The 16,429-nt window shown below is 45.5% G+C and overlaps 1 protein-coding gene across 3 annotated transcripts in view; it reads left to right on the plus strand.

The window, feature by feature from the left end:
* The first annotated feature begins 749 nt into the window (after positions 1-749).
* Positions 750-16,429, plus strand: part of TRAF3IP2 (TRAF3 interacting protein 2) — a 41,110-nt gene continuing 25,430 nt past the window's right edge. Inside the window, exons 1-2 of one of the 3 annotated variants that reach the window (XM_007190712.2) lie at positions 750-1,206; positions 13,063-13,899. In XM_007190712.2, coding sequence (XP_007190774.1) covers positions 13,071-13,899 — 829 coding nt within the window. In that variant the 5' untranslated portion in view covers positions 750-1,206; positions 13,063-13,070. Of the gene's footprint in view, positions 1,207-13,062; positions 13,900-16,429 lie in introns of those variants that run through there. The other 2 variants (XM_007190711.3, XM_057527902.1) reach the window with 2 other exon arrangements.

Consider the following 16,429-nt stretch of genomic DNA (forward strand, 5'->3'; position numbering starts at 1 on the left):
TTCTCAATAAATAATATCTCAGAGCCACTTTTCCTTGTATGTAGAAATAAATATATACATAAATAAATATTTATGGTTTTTAACAGCTGTGTAGTATTCCACTGTAAGGATACACCCTGTATATGTTGTTTTAAAAACAAGCAGCATTCCCTCTGCTTGCAGAACATAGAGCAACCTGCTCCACATGGCTCACTTGAGCAGACCCCGGAGGTCTGGATGGGGATGCTCTGGGGCCTGTCCCCTGCTCGAGGGTAGAGGGGTGGCCAGCCGAGTGGGCGGACCCTCGGGACTCAGCAGGCAGGCGGGGCGTCCAGGAGCACGGTGCGCCTGCCCAGCACCCAACTGGCCAGTGGATAACTGAGTTCACACCCGGGTCCCTCTGACTCCAGAGCTGCGGCCAACACAGCTCCCATTACAGTCTGCCGTCCTGGTCGTCCTGTTTCTAGCATCTCCTTTGGCCATAAACTCCGTAGGCACTCATTAAGCAAGGAGAAGGAAAGGCGAGGAAATAAACTTGAGGACATGAAAAATGCAGCCAGAGGAGGACTGTGTGTGTGTGGGGGGGGGGGTGGTTCTCAAAACTAGCCACTTTTTCATGCCTGTGGATGGGGCAGGGGGTGTGTGTGCGCGCGTGTGTGTAGGGGGATGGGCAGTGAGTCCTCCCTTTGTGATTAAGAGCAGCAAATGCAGTTAGAGACAGTAAGAAGTTTTTGCTTCATACTCCTCCCCATGATCTGCCCCCAGTTTCCTCCTCTGGAGCTGCTAATGAATAACCGATCTTAACACCCAAGTTCAATCCGGTCCCCGGGCACCATCTCAGGCCAGGGTACTACGACGACAACGCTGAGGTCCGGGGCAGTGGGAACATTCCTCAGCAGTTACTTAGCTGGGTGGCGAAAAAAAAAAATGCAGCCTAATTGGCCAGTGGCCTTTTCTAGTGAATGAAGGAGGTTTCTGTTTTAAGAAATAAAGTGACTTCTCCGCGGCTGTTGATTCACTGCCCACAGGGAGATTTTTGAGCTGAGGCTTCCTAGCCTCGGTAGAAATTTGCATACAACTTCCACTTCCTGCTTCGGAGCCTGTTCCTGCTTACCTGGGCCGGGAGAGGGTGGAGGGAGGCCCGGAGCGACCCAAGGTGGAGTGACCCAAGAAGGAGAGAGCGTGATCACCCCGTGGCCCGGTCTGTCTGTCCGTGGTGGCTCTAAGGTAAGTTGTTCAGAGTTGTCACCTGCCTCGCCTTACTTCTTAACTTTTGACCCGTTTCCCAAAACAGTTTTCTCCTTTACTGAAATGTGCTGCCTTACTTTCCTCCACCCGCCTCTCCCCACCTTTCGTTTGTTTGTGTACAGAGAGGCCAGCTTGGGCTGAGAAAATGACAGCTACATTTCTGCTGTGAGAAAATGCTGGTGGTTTAGTATTTCAGACGGGCGAGCGAAGATTAACTCTTTGAGGAGTGGAGACACACACATGCCTGTGTTTGAGTACTTAGTGTCCCCACAAGTTTCGATTAAGAAGACAAGTGCCATTCTCCGGGGAGGGAGCGGGGGATGGCACAGATTAAGGAATTGGCTTCCAGCCTCAGACACATCAGTGGCAGAGATGGAAGGAGAACTCCCAAGTTTTCTTGATCCCTGTTACACTCGGGGGGAAAAAAAAAAATCAACACCACGTTCTTGGGCCAGTAAGTTCATCTCCGCTCTGTGCTGGCTGTGGTGCCTTCTCAGCTCCTCTCCCACAGCCCTCCACCCTCCCAAATGACCCAGACATTTGCTGGCACGGACAGTAGGCCTGAGCCTTTAGGGAAAACCCGGGGAGAAGTGCTATTATTTGATCTTAGAAGCTAATCGAGCTTCCTGTGACTTTCAAGTTCAAGATGATTTCTTAGCATAGGGGGATATTTTTCAATGAACGGGGAAAAAAAAGAGACCAAATAAATAATAAAAGCAGAGGACAAGAAACTTGGTTTCAAGTTCTCACTCCACTCCTTGCTGGCCCTGTGACTTGTGCAATATTACTTTGGTTTCCCTAGGCCTGGATTTCTTCATCAATAAAATATGTGTGGGGTGGTGAACTAACAAGATTATGTCGAAATTCCCTTCTAACGAAATAAGGCTGGGGTGATGGGAATCCCAGAGGGGTAGCCATAATGGGTGGTCTTAGAAGAGTGCGTTTTGTTTACTGATTACTCAAATACGTTCATCTTACCTCTCGCTACTAAGAGATAGTTAGTCCCTGGAGGAAAAGGACTCCTTTCTTAATCCTTCTCTACCCTCGAGCACTCAGCATACTATCAAACACCTTGTAGGCACTCAGGTTTCTTCCATATAAGCTGCTCTGATTTGTTTCACTCATCTGCTCTGGAGGCAAAAGGTGAAGCCGTAGTCTGAATAAAAGGCTGAGAGTGGCAGCGTGGTGTGCTGGGCCGCCTCGTGGCTCTGCAGGAGGCTGCCTGGAATTTAGGTGGTATTATTGGCTCTAGTTAAATAGGAGAAAGCAGGGGGTTTCTTGAATTAGTTTATGTCCCATTTGGGTTACCCAGGAAAAACCAGTCCGTGCACTTGCCCACAAAGTCAAGGCAGGCCCGAGAGCTGGCAGACGAGCCTGGCTCCAGAAGGCTACGTTACTGACTTAGCAGGAGCTGGAAACCACTCCTTGGCTAGACCAGTCACTGTGTGGGGGGCCTTTAATGGGGGGGGGGTGAAGGGAAGCTGTGAAGCACATCCTGATACCATGTAAGGGTGATGACTAGGATCAGACGCATTATTAGATGACCGACACACAGAATCCTTAACCTTTTCCAAACCACTACTTTTTAAAAGATCCTGATTGTTTCTTTTGAGCTGTTACTCTCCCTCCATACAGTTCAAACAGGCCCTGACTGTGTGGGATGGACTGACTCACGGCTTTTGGTATTGCTCAGCTGTTTCTGTGGAATATCAAGGCCCTGGTATGGTCCTTGTCACGTTTTTAGATGGCTCTCTCTATCACCCTGGGATGGGAGGACAGGAATTTCAAGATGTTTCACCTGTGATGAGTTACTGATTTTTTTTTTTTTTTTCAAATAACATGCACCACTATCTGAAATCAGGCTGTTATTTGCTGCCAGCCTAGCTTTGATCCAGAAAGGCTACCCACAGTCATTCTTCATCTGGTGTCATTTGTGATGGGGTGGCACTAGACAGAAGCCCCCTGCTCTGCTCTGTGCCTGGGGTGGGCTGACTAGGAGTGAAAGCGTGTTGGGGAGAAGACTTTTAACTTGGGGGTACTCACTTTGGGAGGGTGCAAAGATGGAAAATATTTAAGCCTGCTTCTCTCAAGATTAAGGTGTTAGTGATTTTCAAATGCTCTGAGAAGAAGAAGAGAAGAAGGCAGTCATAGTTGCACGAATTCAGAATCATAGTTGCAGGCACTCAGAAAGATCGATTATGCGGGTAGTTTGTCTAAATTAAATCTATGTTTCGAAGAATCGAAATCTCGGAAATATCCTGAATTCTAATCATTTTTCTGCTACAGGAAAATTTAGATTAGCCTTTCAAAACACATATGAATTGCAGGCAACTGCTGCAGGGAAAACAAAAAAGAGCACACAGATGAGCCATATTAAACTTTAAATTCCTTTCAGATCCAACGAAATGACCCCTAATGTTTGATCACAGTTCCTTATCAAAACAACCCTGCAGGCCTTCCGTGAGAAAGCATCTGAGGATTAGAATCAAGAAGCTCTCCCCCTGGGCCTCTCCTGTTTCTTCCTAGTGCATTGTCACCGAGATATTTTTAGTTCCTGAAGCCCAGGCTGTCCTTCTCCCTCCGACATTTGACATTCTTTGCCATTCTTTGCGTCTCTTGCCCAGCAGGCCTCCTACTCGCCCACATGTGCTTCGATGCCTGAGTGTTAAGCTCACTCTGTGCCTGTGTGTGCGTGTGTGTGTGTGTGTGTGTGTGCATGTGTATAGATGTGTACACAGACCTTCCTGGGGACCAGAAGTTGTAAATTGGCTGAGGGAGGGAGGTGGGCTTTCATCCCCTCGTGATTCGCAGAGCTGAGCCAGTTTGGCGTGCTTCTCTGATAAAGCAGCTGAGATCAAGCTATTCAGGACTGACTGGAGCCCCCAGCCTGCTTGACCCCCTTCCTTCATCCTGAAGACGCAGGCTGGCTGGGGTCTGGGCAGCTCCCTGAGCGATGATGGAAACTTGGCTCTTCCCCACCTCACTGTTTTCCTGCACTCATGGTTCCAGTGTTTTTCCTTCTTCCTCTCCCAGGCGGGGTCCCCAGGTCTCCCTCCCAACTCCGATTTCCCTTCCTCCTCCTCTGTGCTGTCTGCCCAGACTCCTCCCAGCTCAGCAGCTTACCTCTAACACTCTTGCCTTTTGCCTGCATTCATTCTTTCCCTTCCCTTCCAACTGTAATACGTAAAAATCACAGTTTAAGCAATATGTAAAAATCACAGTTTAAGCAAGCCTCTCTCCTCCACCAATAAAGGACAAGTTTTTTAAACTTTTCCTTCAAGGTTTCCCACACTCCTTGCTTCTCTTCCATTTTCCTTTCTTCCTTTCTTCCTATTCCTTCTCCTCCCTCTGCCGATTTTTTCCTTTCTGCCCCTTCTTTTCCTCACTCTGGGGTCTGGACTGAATTAAGAATCACGAACGTGTGTTTAGAGAAACCTTATCTGAAACAAAACAAACAAACAAGAGAACCCATGGGCTGGTTTGAGGTTGTTCTCTAAACGGTTTTTACCAGCTTCCAGCGTGGTGGAGTCAGTCCTTTCCCATTAGCCCCGGCATTGAGTTCAGCAGCTCAGAGGAGTTGCAGAGCGAACTTCTGCACATCAGGTCAGGTCACGCTGCACCGCCTTCAGCCTGCTGTGAGCCGTACTGTGCAGGGTATGAACAAGGGCCAGTAAATGTTCCCTTGTCTCCAGGGCTCACCACTGCTTCCAATCCTCTGGCAAACCAAATGGAAGAACTTCTCTGTCTGGGAAATTCTGCAAGTAAACTTGGAAATATTTCTTCACTGGAATTTGAACCTGAGCCACACGGTTCACTCAAAACCAACTTCCACTAAGCAAACCGATGTTGGGAGAGTTTGCATGCGTTGGGGCAGTAAACAAAGAACATTAATGAGTTTAAAGATCTTTTTAAAATCCGAAATTTTGGGACAGTTCTGAAAAAAAATTACTCTCTGGAGAATGAAGTGAGACCTTGAGAATCTGTGGCTGCAAGGATCTGGTCCAAATTGCATCTGAGGATCTTCCTAGCTGTAAATTTATATATTTATTAATATGTCCACCTGAAATATTCATGCTGTGTGTCTCTAGGACCCTTCAACCCTATTGTTGACCCAAAGAATGCTTTTTAAAAAAAATCCAAGCAGTTTGTAACAGCAAGCTTTGATCATTTAGGAGCTGGTAATGTGGTTTATTAATTACTCAGGCTGCTCACTCCTGCCCTTCCTCTGTTTCTTGCTCTGCTATTTGTCTTCTTCCAGGGACATAACACCTTCATTAAATCCCATCCATCCTTGCCTCCGAGGCGTCCCCTGGAAGATATCCCCTCTCTAGATGCATCGCCATTTATCGTCACCCTTTGTTTGTGCTCTGTCAACAAGTTTTCAATTTACTTTGAATTCAGTTTATGATTAAAATTTAATGAGATCCAATCAAGTGCTTTTCTCAAATCAAGATGCCTCTGCAGTCTCATCCATATCCTCTATTGTAGTGGCATGAAGGAGAGCCACCACAGGTTTCCAGCCTGGCCATTCTTCATAAAACACAGGTGGCATGTATCCACGCCTCCTTAGCTTCAGGGTGAATGGTTCTGAAACCTATCTATTCCAGGAGCGTCTAGGGTTTACTCAGCTCCTGCCAGTCCCTTTCTCCCCTCGCCCCACATTGCTGTACAAGTCAGTGCTCCTAGCCGAGAATCAAGTGGGTTCAGTGCCCAGGCTCTGGTGCTGAACTGCTTGGATTTGAACCCTAGCTCGGCTACTTACTAGCCCTGTGATGTTGCGAAAGTTACTTACCCTCCCTGTGTTCAGTTTCCCCATTCCAAAAATGGGGCTGACAACAGTACCTACAAATAGGGTGGCTGAGAGGATAAGTTAATACATGTAAAACACTTGGAACAGTATTTGACACATAGTAAACATTTAACAAATATTAACAATTATTGTTAACAAAGGGTAAGGTTTCTTAAGTATATCCATTTCATTAAGTTTATATTGACTTATCAGCATAATCTATGTCAGAGCTTGATAAACTACAACTCGAGCCAAAGGTGGCCTATGGTCTGTTTCTGTACCTGCCTATTGCTAAGAATTTATATTTTTAAAGGGTTGTTTAAGAACAAACTAACTGAAAAGCAGAGTATGAGACAGAGACGGTATGTGGTCCACAAATGTGAACTATTTTCTACTATCTGGTTCTTTACAGAAAAGGTTTGCCAGTGCCTGATCTATGTGGTTTAATGGAAAGAGGTAGGAGATCTATAGGCTAGAATTGGCGGTGACTTTGGAAAAGCTACTTAATGTGCCCAAGGCTCTGTGCAATAGGAATGGTGAAGTGAAACCACATACCCCGCCTGTGACCCAGCTGTTTTAAGGACCAGATGAGATGATGTATATCAAATCTGCCAGAAATACACATGTTGGTTAAAAAGATATGGTCTCCATACATTAGGTTCATATAATAGGTTTAGCGTCCAGGTATAAAACAAGTGAACATTGTCTAGAAAACAGTTCTAAAGCCAAATCACTTGTTGTTGTAAAAATAACAAAATAGCCATTGTTTTTGGAGAGCTTAATATGGGCCAGGCCCTACAGCCAGCACTTTATTTACACCTTCTTCTTTTACTCTCACAATACCCTCCTATGGGGCAAATGCTGTTATTTTCCCCACTTTACAGATGAGAAAAATGAGGCCCAGAGAAGTTAAGTAATTTTCTCAAGGTCACACATCTAATCGTGCAGCTAGCAGAGAAAGAATTTAATCATGGGGAGCTTGAATCTAGAGCCTGTGCATTTAAGTCCTGCATATTTTCCACATCCTAGAAATATGTATTGATTCAGGGTAAGCCCGTCTGGATGGTAGAAGCCACAGTTAACTGTGAACGTGGACATCATATCTGTGAATATGTGCCCTGAGAGAGACTTGTGTCCTATGCACACCAGGCTGGGGTCTAAGAGACCTGCAGAAAGCGAGGCGGGCATGATGGGAGGAAAAGAAGCTTTTGGATGAACCATGAGATAAGAAAGGTAGTGCTGCGAAGACTGGTAGGCTCTGTTTCGAGAAACTAATAATTGAAGGCAGAATGTGCTGGAGGAGAGAAAGGTTGCTGGGAACAGACATGAGCAAAGACTTGGAGGCAGCAAAAGAGAGAGAAAGAGAGAATGAATGGGAAATTCTGTGAATGGGACACCAGGGAGCATTGTCACAGGGGATGTCAAAGCTGCTGATGTCTGGATAAGGTCTTATCTGCAAAACCAGGCTACGCAGGAAGGGTAGGGGGCAGAAAGGAAGCGAGAGAGGCTGGGACAGAAAAACTGACAGAGGGATTTGGAGAAAGATGCTGGTCAGAATCTAAGAGCTGGAATCACAGCTCACCGTCCAAAGGGCAGTGAGATTCCAGAGAAGGAAAACTGCTGTCTCTTGGGTCAGATCAGAGTAAGAACCAGGCTCACATACACCACGGTTTCACCTGGTTGTGTGGCCCTGGGACTAGCCCTCCATTCCTAGCTTGTGCCACCCCAGTCCCACCCCAATCCCACCCACTCCCACCGCGGACAAATGTCCCCACCATCTGCTGAACGGTCTTTTGTATTTTTTTTTTTTTTTGAGATCCACTGAGTTTGTTTGTTTGTTTGTTTGTTTTTAATTTATTTATGGCTGTGTTGGGTCTTTGTTTCTGTGCGAGGGCTTTCTCTAGTTGCGGCAAGTGGGGGCCACTCTTCATCTCGGTGCGCGGGCCTCTCACTATTGCGGCCTCCCTTGTTGCGGAGCACAAGCTCCAGACGCGCAGGCTCAGTAATTGTGGCTCAAGGGCCTAGTTGCTCCGCGGCATGCGGGATCTTCCCAGACCAGGGCCCGAACCCGTGTCCCCTGCATTGGCAGGCAGACTCTCAACCACTGCGCCACCAGGGAAGCCCTGGTCTTTTGTATTTTTATGGGACGGTTCACTCTCTCCTGGGTGGTCTCAGCAGTGCCTCTCTCACATTGGTTCTTAATCTTTGTGAACATCAGAATCACTGGTGGAGCTTCTCCTTTTCCTTTTTTTATCTTTTAAGTAGATATACAGGCACTTGGTACAAAACTTAAAAGGTAAAAAATGCTCTGAAAAGCAAGTCCCTCTCCTGCCCCTGTTCCCAGTCACCCAGTTCCCTTCCCAGAGGCATCCTCTGTTGCAGCTTTCGGACGTGACGGTGTGGGCATATACAATCTCAGATCGTACAGAGGGTAGTGTACTCTACACACTGTTCTGCTCTTTCCTTTTTTAACTTCACAGTAAATCTTGGAGATGGTTCCACATCAGTTCACACAGCCCTTCCTCAGTCTTTTCAAAAAGATGCAGAGTGTTCATTGTAAGGCTGGACCATAGTTTTAAAAAGCAGAACCTTTTTGGACGCGTGGGTTGTTTGTAGTCTTTGCTGTTACAAACATTGCTGCATTGCCTATCCTCATAGCCTCTTCATTTTACATAATACGTGCATATCTCTGTAGAGGAAATTCTTGGAAATGAAATTACTAGGTCAAAGGACATAAGATTTTAAAATTCTGATAGTTATGGCCAAATTGTACAGATTACACTCCCCTTGGCAAAATATGAGAGAACCTATTTACCTGTGGGACTTAAAACAGAAGAAAAAGGGAGCCCTGGCCCCGCCTCAGAATCTCTAGGTGTGAGGCCTGGACATCTGTATTGTGAGCCTCAGAAAGCGCTTCTGAAACAGAAACTCTCCTGGGGTCCCTGGCCAGCCAGCCTCTCCCTTCCCCCAGGGGCTTGAAGCAATGAGCTAGACATGGCTGTCTGCTCCAGCCTCTCCCTGGCTTCCGGCTTCCAAGCTCAGCATCATGCTGATAAGCTGAGACTGTCTAGAGCACCGCCAGCCCTGGGGCTCACCAGGGCCTGGCTGGCAGGTCTTCTGTCCCCCTCAGGGGTCATAGACTTCTCCTCTAGGTCATGGCTAGAAAACAGGGCTTTTCCACTTAAAACCAATTGCCACCCGCTGTTAAGGATGGGAGCACAGGCTGTGCCAGGGTTACAACCGCCTGGACATCATATAGAGAAGGGTCTGGAATAAAACAGGGAAATTAGAAATGGTTAGGAGCAATGAGATACTGAGTTAATTTTTTTCAATGTGCATTATTTATTTTTTACAATATTGACATTAAAGACCAAAAAGTAAAACTGTCATTTCCGACCCAACCCACTGATCTGCCCAAGGCCTTCTGATGTGGTGTCGGCGTGTAGTTTTTCTCTGTGACACCCTCAGGAGGGTGGCAGGGTTTTTCTGTCAGTTCTGGCCGGGGTCTAGGGCTGGAGGGGCCCTCGTGGTGACTGCAGGCCTGCCCCACCCTCTGCTGTTCTTCGAGAGGCTCTGAGGATGCAAGAGGAGACCAGCCGCCTTCCTGTCTGGAGCAGAAGAGCAGATGTCCCAGCACGCTGGCTGGTGGACTCACTGTTATTCTGCCAGCGAGGGTTCAGGTCAACCCTGCTGTGGGTGGGTGGGACCTCTTCAGGCACGGCCCAGGCCCGCCTCGGGGCCTGACACTTAGGGGAACTTAATACATATTTGAGAGAAAGAGAGGAAGAGGGAAGGGTATAATTTCAAGAACTCTGAAATCCTCCCTGCCACCTTTCATGAGCCTGACATCCTCACTGTCCGGGATCCTTCCAGCTACATGGATCTGTCTCCTCTCTGAAACAGGCATCAATCATTCATTCATTCATTCAACAAATATTTGTTGAGCACCTACTATGTACCAGGTATAGTTCTAGATGCTGGGAATACAGCTGTGAACAGAAGAGTCAAAAATCACGCCCTCATGAAATTTACATTCTGGGGAAGGGGGGAGACAATAAACAAGGAATGTACTAGATATTTGTATTTATAACATATGTTTTATAGTATATACAGTGGTGATAACTGCTAGAGAGAATGATAAAGCAGGGAAGGGAGACAGAGAGTGCAAGGAGCATGTAAAAATTTTAGAGGGTGACCAGGGAGCCCTCACTGAGAAAGCGAGAGCTGAGTAAACACCTAAAAAAGAAAGGAATCAAGCCATGCAGATATGTAGGGGAAGAGTGTTCCAAGAAGAAGGCACAGGAAGTGCAAAGGCCCTGAGGTAGGGCCTTTGATTTCCTGTATTAGTTGTCTTCCTTTAGCTGGATCACAAGCAACTTGAAGGTAGGAATAATGTTTTATGACTTTAGAAATAATTTTGTTTACCTTTCACAATATACCCTCTTGTACCTTTTGAGTTTTGTGTCACTTGTAGGTATTACCATTTGTAAAAAAATTTTAACTGAGCTTATGCCTCAGAAGAGGGGGTACACAGCATAGAGCCGGACACATAGTAAGGTTCAGTAATCATTTGCTGTTTGAATATTTGTAATGACAAATTTAAAACATCAGAGTTCATTTTGTTTTTTAAAGATTACTAATCCCATAGCTTTCCTGAAAGGTTGTTTATTGCCATACCAGGTTTATTCACTATCATCCGAGGAACCATCTGTTCATTACCAGTTTCAACTCTAGAATTCCCACCCTAGGATGGACCTCAGATTCCCAGGCAGTGACCGCGCTCCAGAGATGACCCCATTTGTCACCCTTTTTATTAGCTTCCTCCAAGTCCTTGAAGGTTCCTCAGCTAGAAGAGAATTTGCAACTTTTTAAATTTAATTTTTTTAGGGAAGCACTTCTAAGGTATTCACATTTGAAGACCCAGGGAGAATATAAACAATTGTACCTGAAGTGTAGAAAATGAAAATGAATTGCATACCAAGAAATAGCTGACAGCATTTAGTTCTCTTGCGGGCTGGCTTGCTGGCTGACCCTCTTACCCCGACATCCCCCCCCCGACACCCCCCCCCTTTCAGCTGTGGGCCCACAGATGCTTGCAGGAGATTACGCAACACTCAGCCAGCCCTTCGGAAAATACTTCTGTTTCCTGACCAGCTGAAGAGCATGTTGTATGGCATATCCAATTTCATAGCTGTAGAAAAATTGTAAGAAAGAAAGGAAAACAATGGTGAACATTTTAAAATACTCAGTATTTGAAATATGTGTGTTTTGGGTAGGTCTCATCAACTGAAATCAGTTGAAATTTGTGTGTTTTTACGGGGTCTAAGCAATTTAGGTGATGAGGTCTATCCTCTGCAGAGTCAAGGGGCAGGAAGCACACCCAGCCTAGACAGCAGCCTAGAAAAGAGCCAGCCCGGGGCAGGGGACACCAAGGCAAGGAGGGAGGGCTGGCAGGGACTTGGAGCCTGAGGGAATTCTCTGTTGTGCCAGAAAATGGTACAAAGGTTGTTTGCAGCAGATGGGTAAGTCTGATACCAAGTGAGAGTCAGAGAAGTGTTAGAGGGCATTCATTTGGCAGCGAGTGCAGGGCAGATTGAGGTCTCTTTCTACAGGCCGGGAAGATAAATTTGGTGGGAAACTACTGATCCCATTTCTGCTCTTTGGGGCAGCCTTTTAAAATGCGTGCTGTCTTGTTGCCATTGGGTTGGGTACCGGGCACAAGAGAAGGGGAATTCATAATTTTCCAACTTGTCTTAGCACAATAACTGATGGGCATCGTGCCTTTGGGCACAGTAAGCCCTCAGTGAGTGTTTGTGTTTGAAATTCTACATGGATAAAATAGGAATTTAAAAATCCACCACCCCCAGCACCACCCTTTCTCCCTGTATGGCACTTGAGGTATGCTATGTACGAGGCCTGCACGGAACAGACAGCCAGGATTTTTTCTTTTCACTTCCTCACTCCCACTATCCCTGCTCCGGAGACTTCTGCAGGCCTCCCGTCATCACCCTGTGACATCTTTTTCCGTGACCTGCCTCCTTCCTTCCCCTGGAGCCTAAGCATCCTGGGACATCATCTCAACCAATCTTCTGATAAGGGGAGGCGAATTTTCTTTCTCATTCTGTTATGTTGATTGAGAGTTCTATTTTTATAGGTAAAGCCAATATTACCTGGACTGTGGGCTAACTGCTCTGTGGGCTAAAGGCTAGTTTAGCGAGCCTTGTCCGTGCAGCTACTACATCACAGACCAGATGGTCATGCAGGCATTGTGCAAGAGGGAATTAAGCCCTCCAAATAACCTATAGTTGTAAGTGGAAAATGTCACTATGACCTTTTTTCCAGTGCTTTTTAAACTCAGGCTTTAAAAATCTTTTTTTTAAATTGGGCAATAGTCACAGGGGGCAAAAGTTTAAAACTTCAGAAGGTAAAAACTTTCCCCCTCCCCCGTCTCCCTCAGCTTAGCTCCATTCTCAAAGGCACCCAATGCACCAATGTCTTGTGTGTCCTCCATACACGTTTTATATGTGTGCAAGCAGTTGTGCTCACACACACACACACATTCCCCTCTCTTTATTTTTTCACACAAAATAGCAGCATCGTATACACATTGGTCTGCACCTTGCTTTTTTTTAATCACTTAACAGTATATTTTAGAGATCATTCCACATTCGTTACTGAGATTTCTTTCATCATGGATTCCAAATACACATGAAACAACCCACATGCTGATTACTTCTCCTTCCTCAAAACTTGGCTGTTGATTTTCATCCATGTCTTTCCCTTGCTGGTGTATGACTTCTACCACATAATGGTCCAGTCACATTCTTTGAATCGCCTTCCAGATAAAAATATCTTAATAAGCCTTAGTGCCTTTGCCTGGAGGATAAGTGAACAATTTTACGTGATCAGGGCTCTGCCAGCGCATTGGTGTCACTCTACTGTTAATTTAAACCACATCTTGAATGAGGTCCCTTAAGGTCATAAGGCGGGGGACTCCAAGAAATGATCTGACTTCTGAGGCTGTGGCATGTTTTCTCTCGTTCCAGAAACTAGGATGAGCCGAAGCATTCCTGTGGAGGTTGATGAATCAGAACCATACCCAAGTCAGTTGCTGAAACCGCTCTCAGAATATTCCCTGGAAGAAGAATCCGAACTACCTGCTCTAAATACAAGGAACATGGTACCCAACAGCTTATCTGCACCTCAAACCCCTCACTCTTCCTCAGGAGACTTTTCTCACGCTCACCCAACCCTGAAGCTTTCAAATCACCAGCAGCCTGTGTCCCAGCAGGTCACCTGCCTGCGCACTAAAGTCCTGGCAGAGAGTGAAGACAGCTTCTGGAGGAGACACCCAGACCCGGGCAAAGATTTTCCCTTGGGCTGCTCTGCAGCCAGCGAGCCTGAGGCTGAGTCTGTGGCTGGAGCCCTCCCCCCGGAACATCAGTTTTCACTTATGGAAAAACGTAATCAATGGCTGGGATCTCGGCTTTCAGCAGCTTCTCCTGACCCTGGCCATGACTCAGACAAATCAGACCAAAGTTTACCTAATGCCTCAGCAGACCCCCCGGGCAGTAGCCAAGAGATGGTACCACGGGCCCGGACCCACAGGAACCGAGCAGCCCCAGACCTGTGTACGATAGACACGGGATATGATTCACAGCCCCAGGACGTCCTGGGCATCAGGCAGCTGGAAAGGCCCCTGCCCCTCACCTCCGTGTGTTACCCCCAGGACCTCCCCAGGCCTCTCAGATCCAGGGAGTTCCATCAGTTTGAACCTCAGAGATATCCAGCATGTGCACAGATGCTGCCTCCCAGCTCTTCCCCACAGGCTCAGTGGAACTATCACTACTATTGTCCTGGAGGCCCCGATCACCTGGTACCATGTAAGTGAGCTTTACCTCCTCTGGACATTCTGGGCTGGGTAACTGAGTAAACGGGAATCTCACGTCAATGTCTTGCAGGGTTAGACCAGCACAGACAGGTCAGAAGGCAGGGAGGACATTTTGCTTCCTATGGGGCCTTCCGCACGTGATTGGATTTGCAAGGGGCTTTAGAATAATGCTTTATCTTGGCCCAAAGCCCGTTCGTTCCGCTTGGAACCTGCTTCTCTAGGAAACTGTAAGTCTAAAACAGATTCCTCTCCAGGGTAGTGTTAAGTGAAACTTGCCGAGAGGCAGGGAGACGATGCAAATAACTTCTAGAAAACTTGTTTGTTATCCAAATTCTTGGGCATCTGGGGTTTTCCTTCTTTACGTGCTTCTTCTCCACCTTAGAGTTTTCAGAGGAAGGGGCCTTCTGTCAAAAAAAATCAGAAGGTGCCCAGAATGTCATGGAGACTCTGAATTCATGCATTACATGAAGATCCAGTTGCTCCTGTGATTATATTGCTTAAAGGCCTTTGGAGGTGGAACCACCAACATCTACCCTACCATCTAGCCACACTTGAGGAGTGGCAGTCCCCCTAACTTGTTGAGCTGTTTCACATCCCCCTGCATTTGCCCACACTCTTCTCTCTACCCAGGATGTTTTTCCCCTTCTTGTACATTTGAACCAGTTCTATACCTTTTTTTCTTTAACTGCTTTTTTGAGATCTAATTTATATACTATGAAGTTCACCCTGCCCCCATTTAGGTGTACAATGCAATTTAGAGTTATACAACCATCACTATATACCTCTTTTAAGACTTAGCTCAAGTGTCCCTCTGGCAGTCTCCCCAGATCAGTCCCTCCTTTGGGCTCTCTGTTTCCTTATACTCTGCCTGTTGGGGCACCTAATGCCAGTATGGCATTTACTTACGGAATTGTTTACTTCTCTTTCCAGACTGTAAGTTTTTGCACATTCAGCAAAGGTGTATTTTCAATCCATAATTCCCCAGCATTTAGCACAGTGACCAGCATATACTAGATTCTCAATAAATTATTTCTGAATGAATGAATGAATGAATGAATAATATGTATCAGTGCAGTAAGCATCTCTGAAAGTGATAAAGTCTTAGACTGAGATAAAAGGTTCATCACAATTCTTGATGTCAGCTCTCTAAGAGGCTGCTGGAAAATAACAATAGGGCTTTACAGATGAAACATGGGGCTGGGAGATGCAATATTTTTCTTAGCAAAAAAACACCGTATCGAAAGCAGTTCAAATGGTCTGACCAAAGAGTCTGACCAAATCTGGTGCCTAGCTTTAAAATAAATTATAGAAATAATTACACATCCTATAATCAATCACAATTTATGTATTTATACATGTGCATTTAATATAAAGCTTCCTAAAGCAAATGGAGCAACAGAGTAATTCATAATAAAAAAATAAAAAAGTGAGGTAAAGGAATTTAACTTAGAAGATGCTTGGAAGAAAACAGGCAAGAATGAATGTGAGTTAAGAGTGAGGCTAAGAGATAAGGAAGCAGCGGAGCTTCGGGAGAAAGAGCCCCTAAGGTCTACAAGTGTGACTCTGGTGTTGGTGTGGGATGTTGGGAAGTTAGCTGATTGGGAAGCAAGGACGTCCCTTTTACTCTGAGCACCCAGGGATAGGATGGGTGTGGTGGCAGAGTTCCTTGAGCATGAATCACTTACTGAAAACTGAACCTTGGCAGGGTCAGGATTTGCATTTTTTTCTCAAAGATTTCTAGGTTAAAAAGGAATAATTTTGTGGAAATAATACCACAAAATACTTTTTTTTAACATTCTACTATCTGCATTTAAAGATAGTTTTTCTGATCATAATACTAATGTTTGTTCACTCTCAAAGTTGAAATATGCCCAAAAGCCATGTTTCCATCACCCAAAAATAATTCCTTACTGGGGTTTGACATATTTACTGGGTTTTTGCATATATATTTAATATAAAACTAAAATAATTTCAGTGTAATTCTTCCAGCATCACCTAAAAATGCTGCATATTATTTCATCAGATGGATCTATCAAGTTGTTTTTAAGCTATTCTCTGTTGTTGGACATTTTAAATAGTTTCCAATTTCTGATCCAATAAGCAATGATATGATACATCATGTACATAAGTTTTTACCTGCATTTCTGATTAGTTTCTTAGATTAATATGTAGAAGTGTGAATACTTCATCAAGGGCTTTGTGATACTAAGTCCCAAGCAGTTGCCTTTAACCACTAACAGGAGAAAGGCCCATTGTGATAGACAGAGAAAGCATGGACTCATAATTTGAGGGTTCCAGGAAGATCGTCTCACTTGAAAATATTTTTCCTGTTGAACCCTGAAATGGCATCGTTAGCAATATAGTCTTTGGAGGTAAGCATTGCCCTCTTTGGGCAGGCTCTGTTAAAATGCAAACACTCCCACTGGGAATACTTTTAGTCTCTAACACTTGCTTTCTCTCATCAGATCCCCTTCCCTTGCTCTCTATATTGTTTCCTTCTATTGAAGTTAGGGAGGAAAGGG

The sequence above is a fragment of the Balaenoptera acutorostrata genome, chromosome 14 (assembly GCF_949987535.1).
Source record: "Balaenoptera acutorostrata chromosome 14, mBalAcu1.1, whole genome shotgun sequence".
Classification (NCBI taxonomy): Eukaryota; Metazoa; Chordata; class Mammalia; order Artiodactyla; family Balaenopteridae; genus Balaenoptera; species Balaenoptera acutorostrata.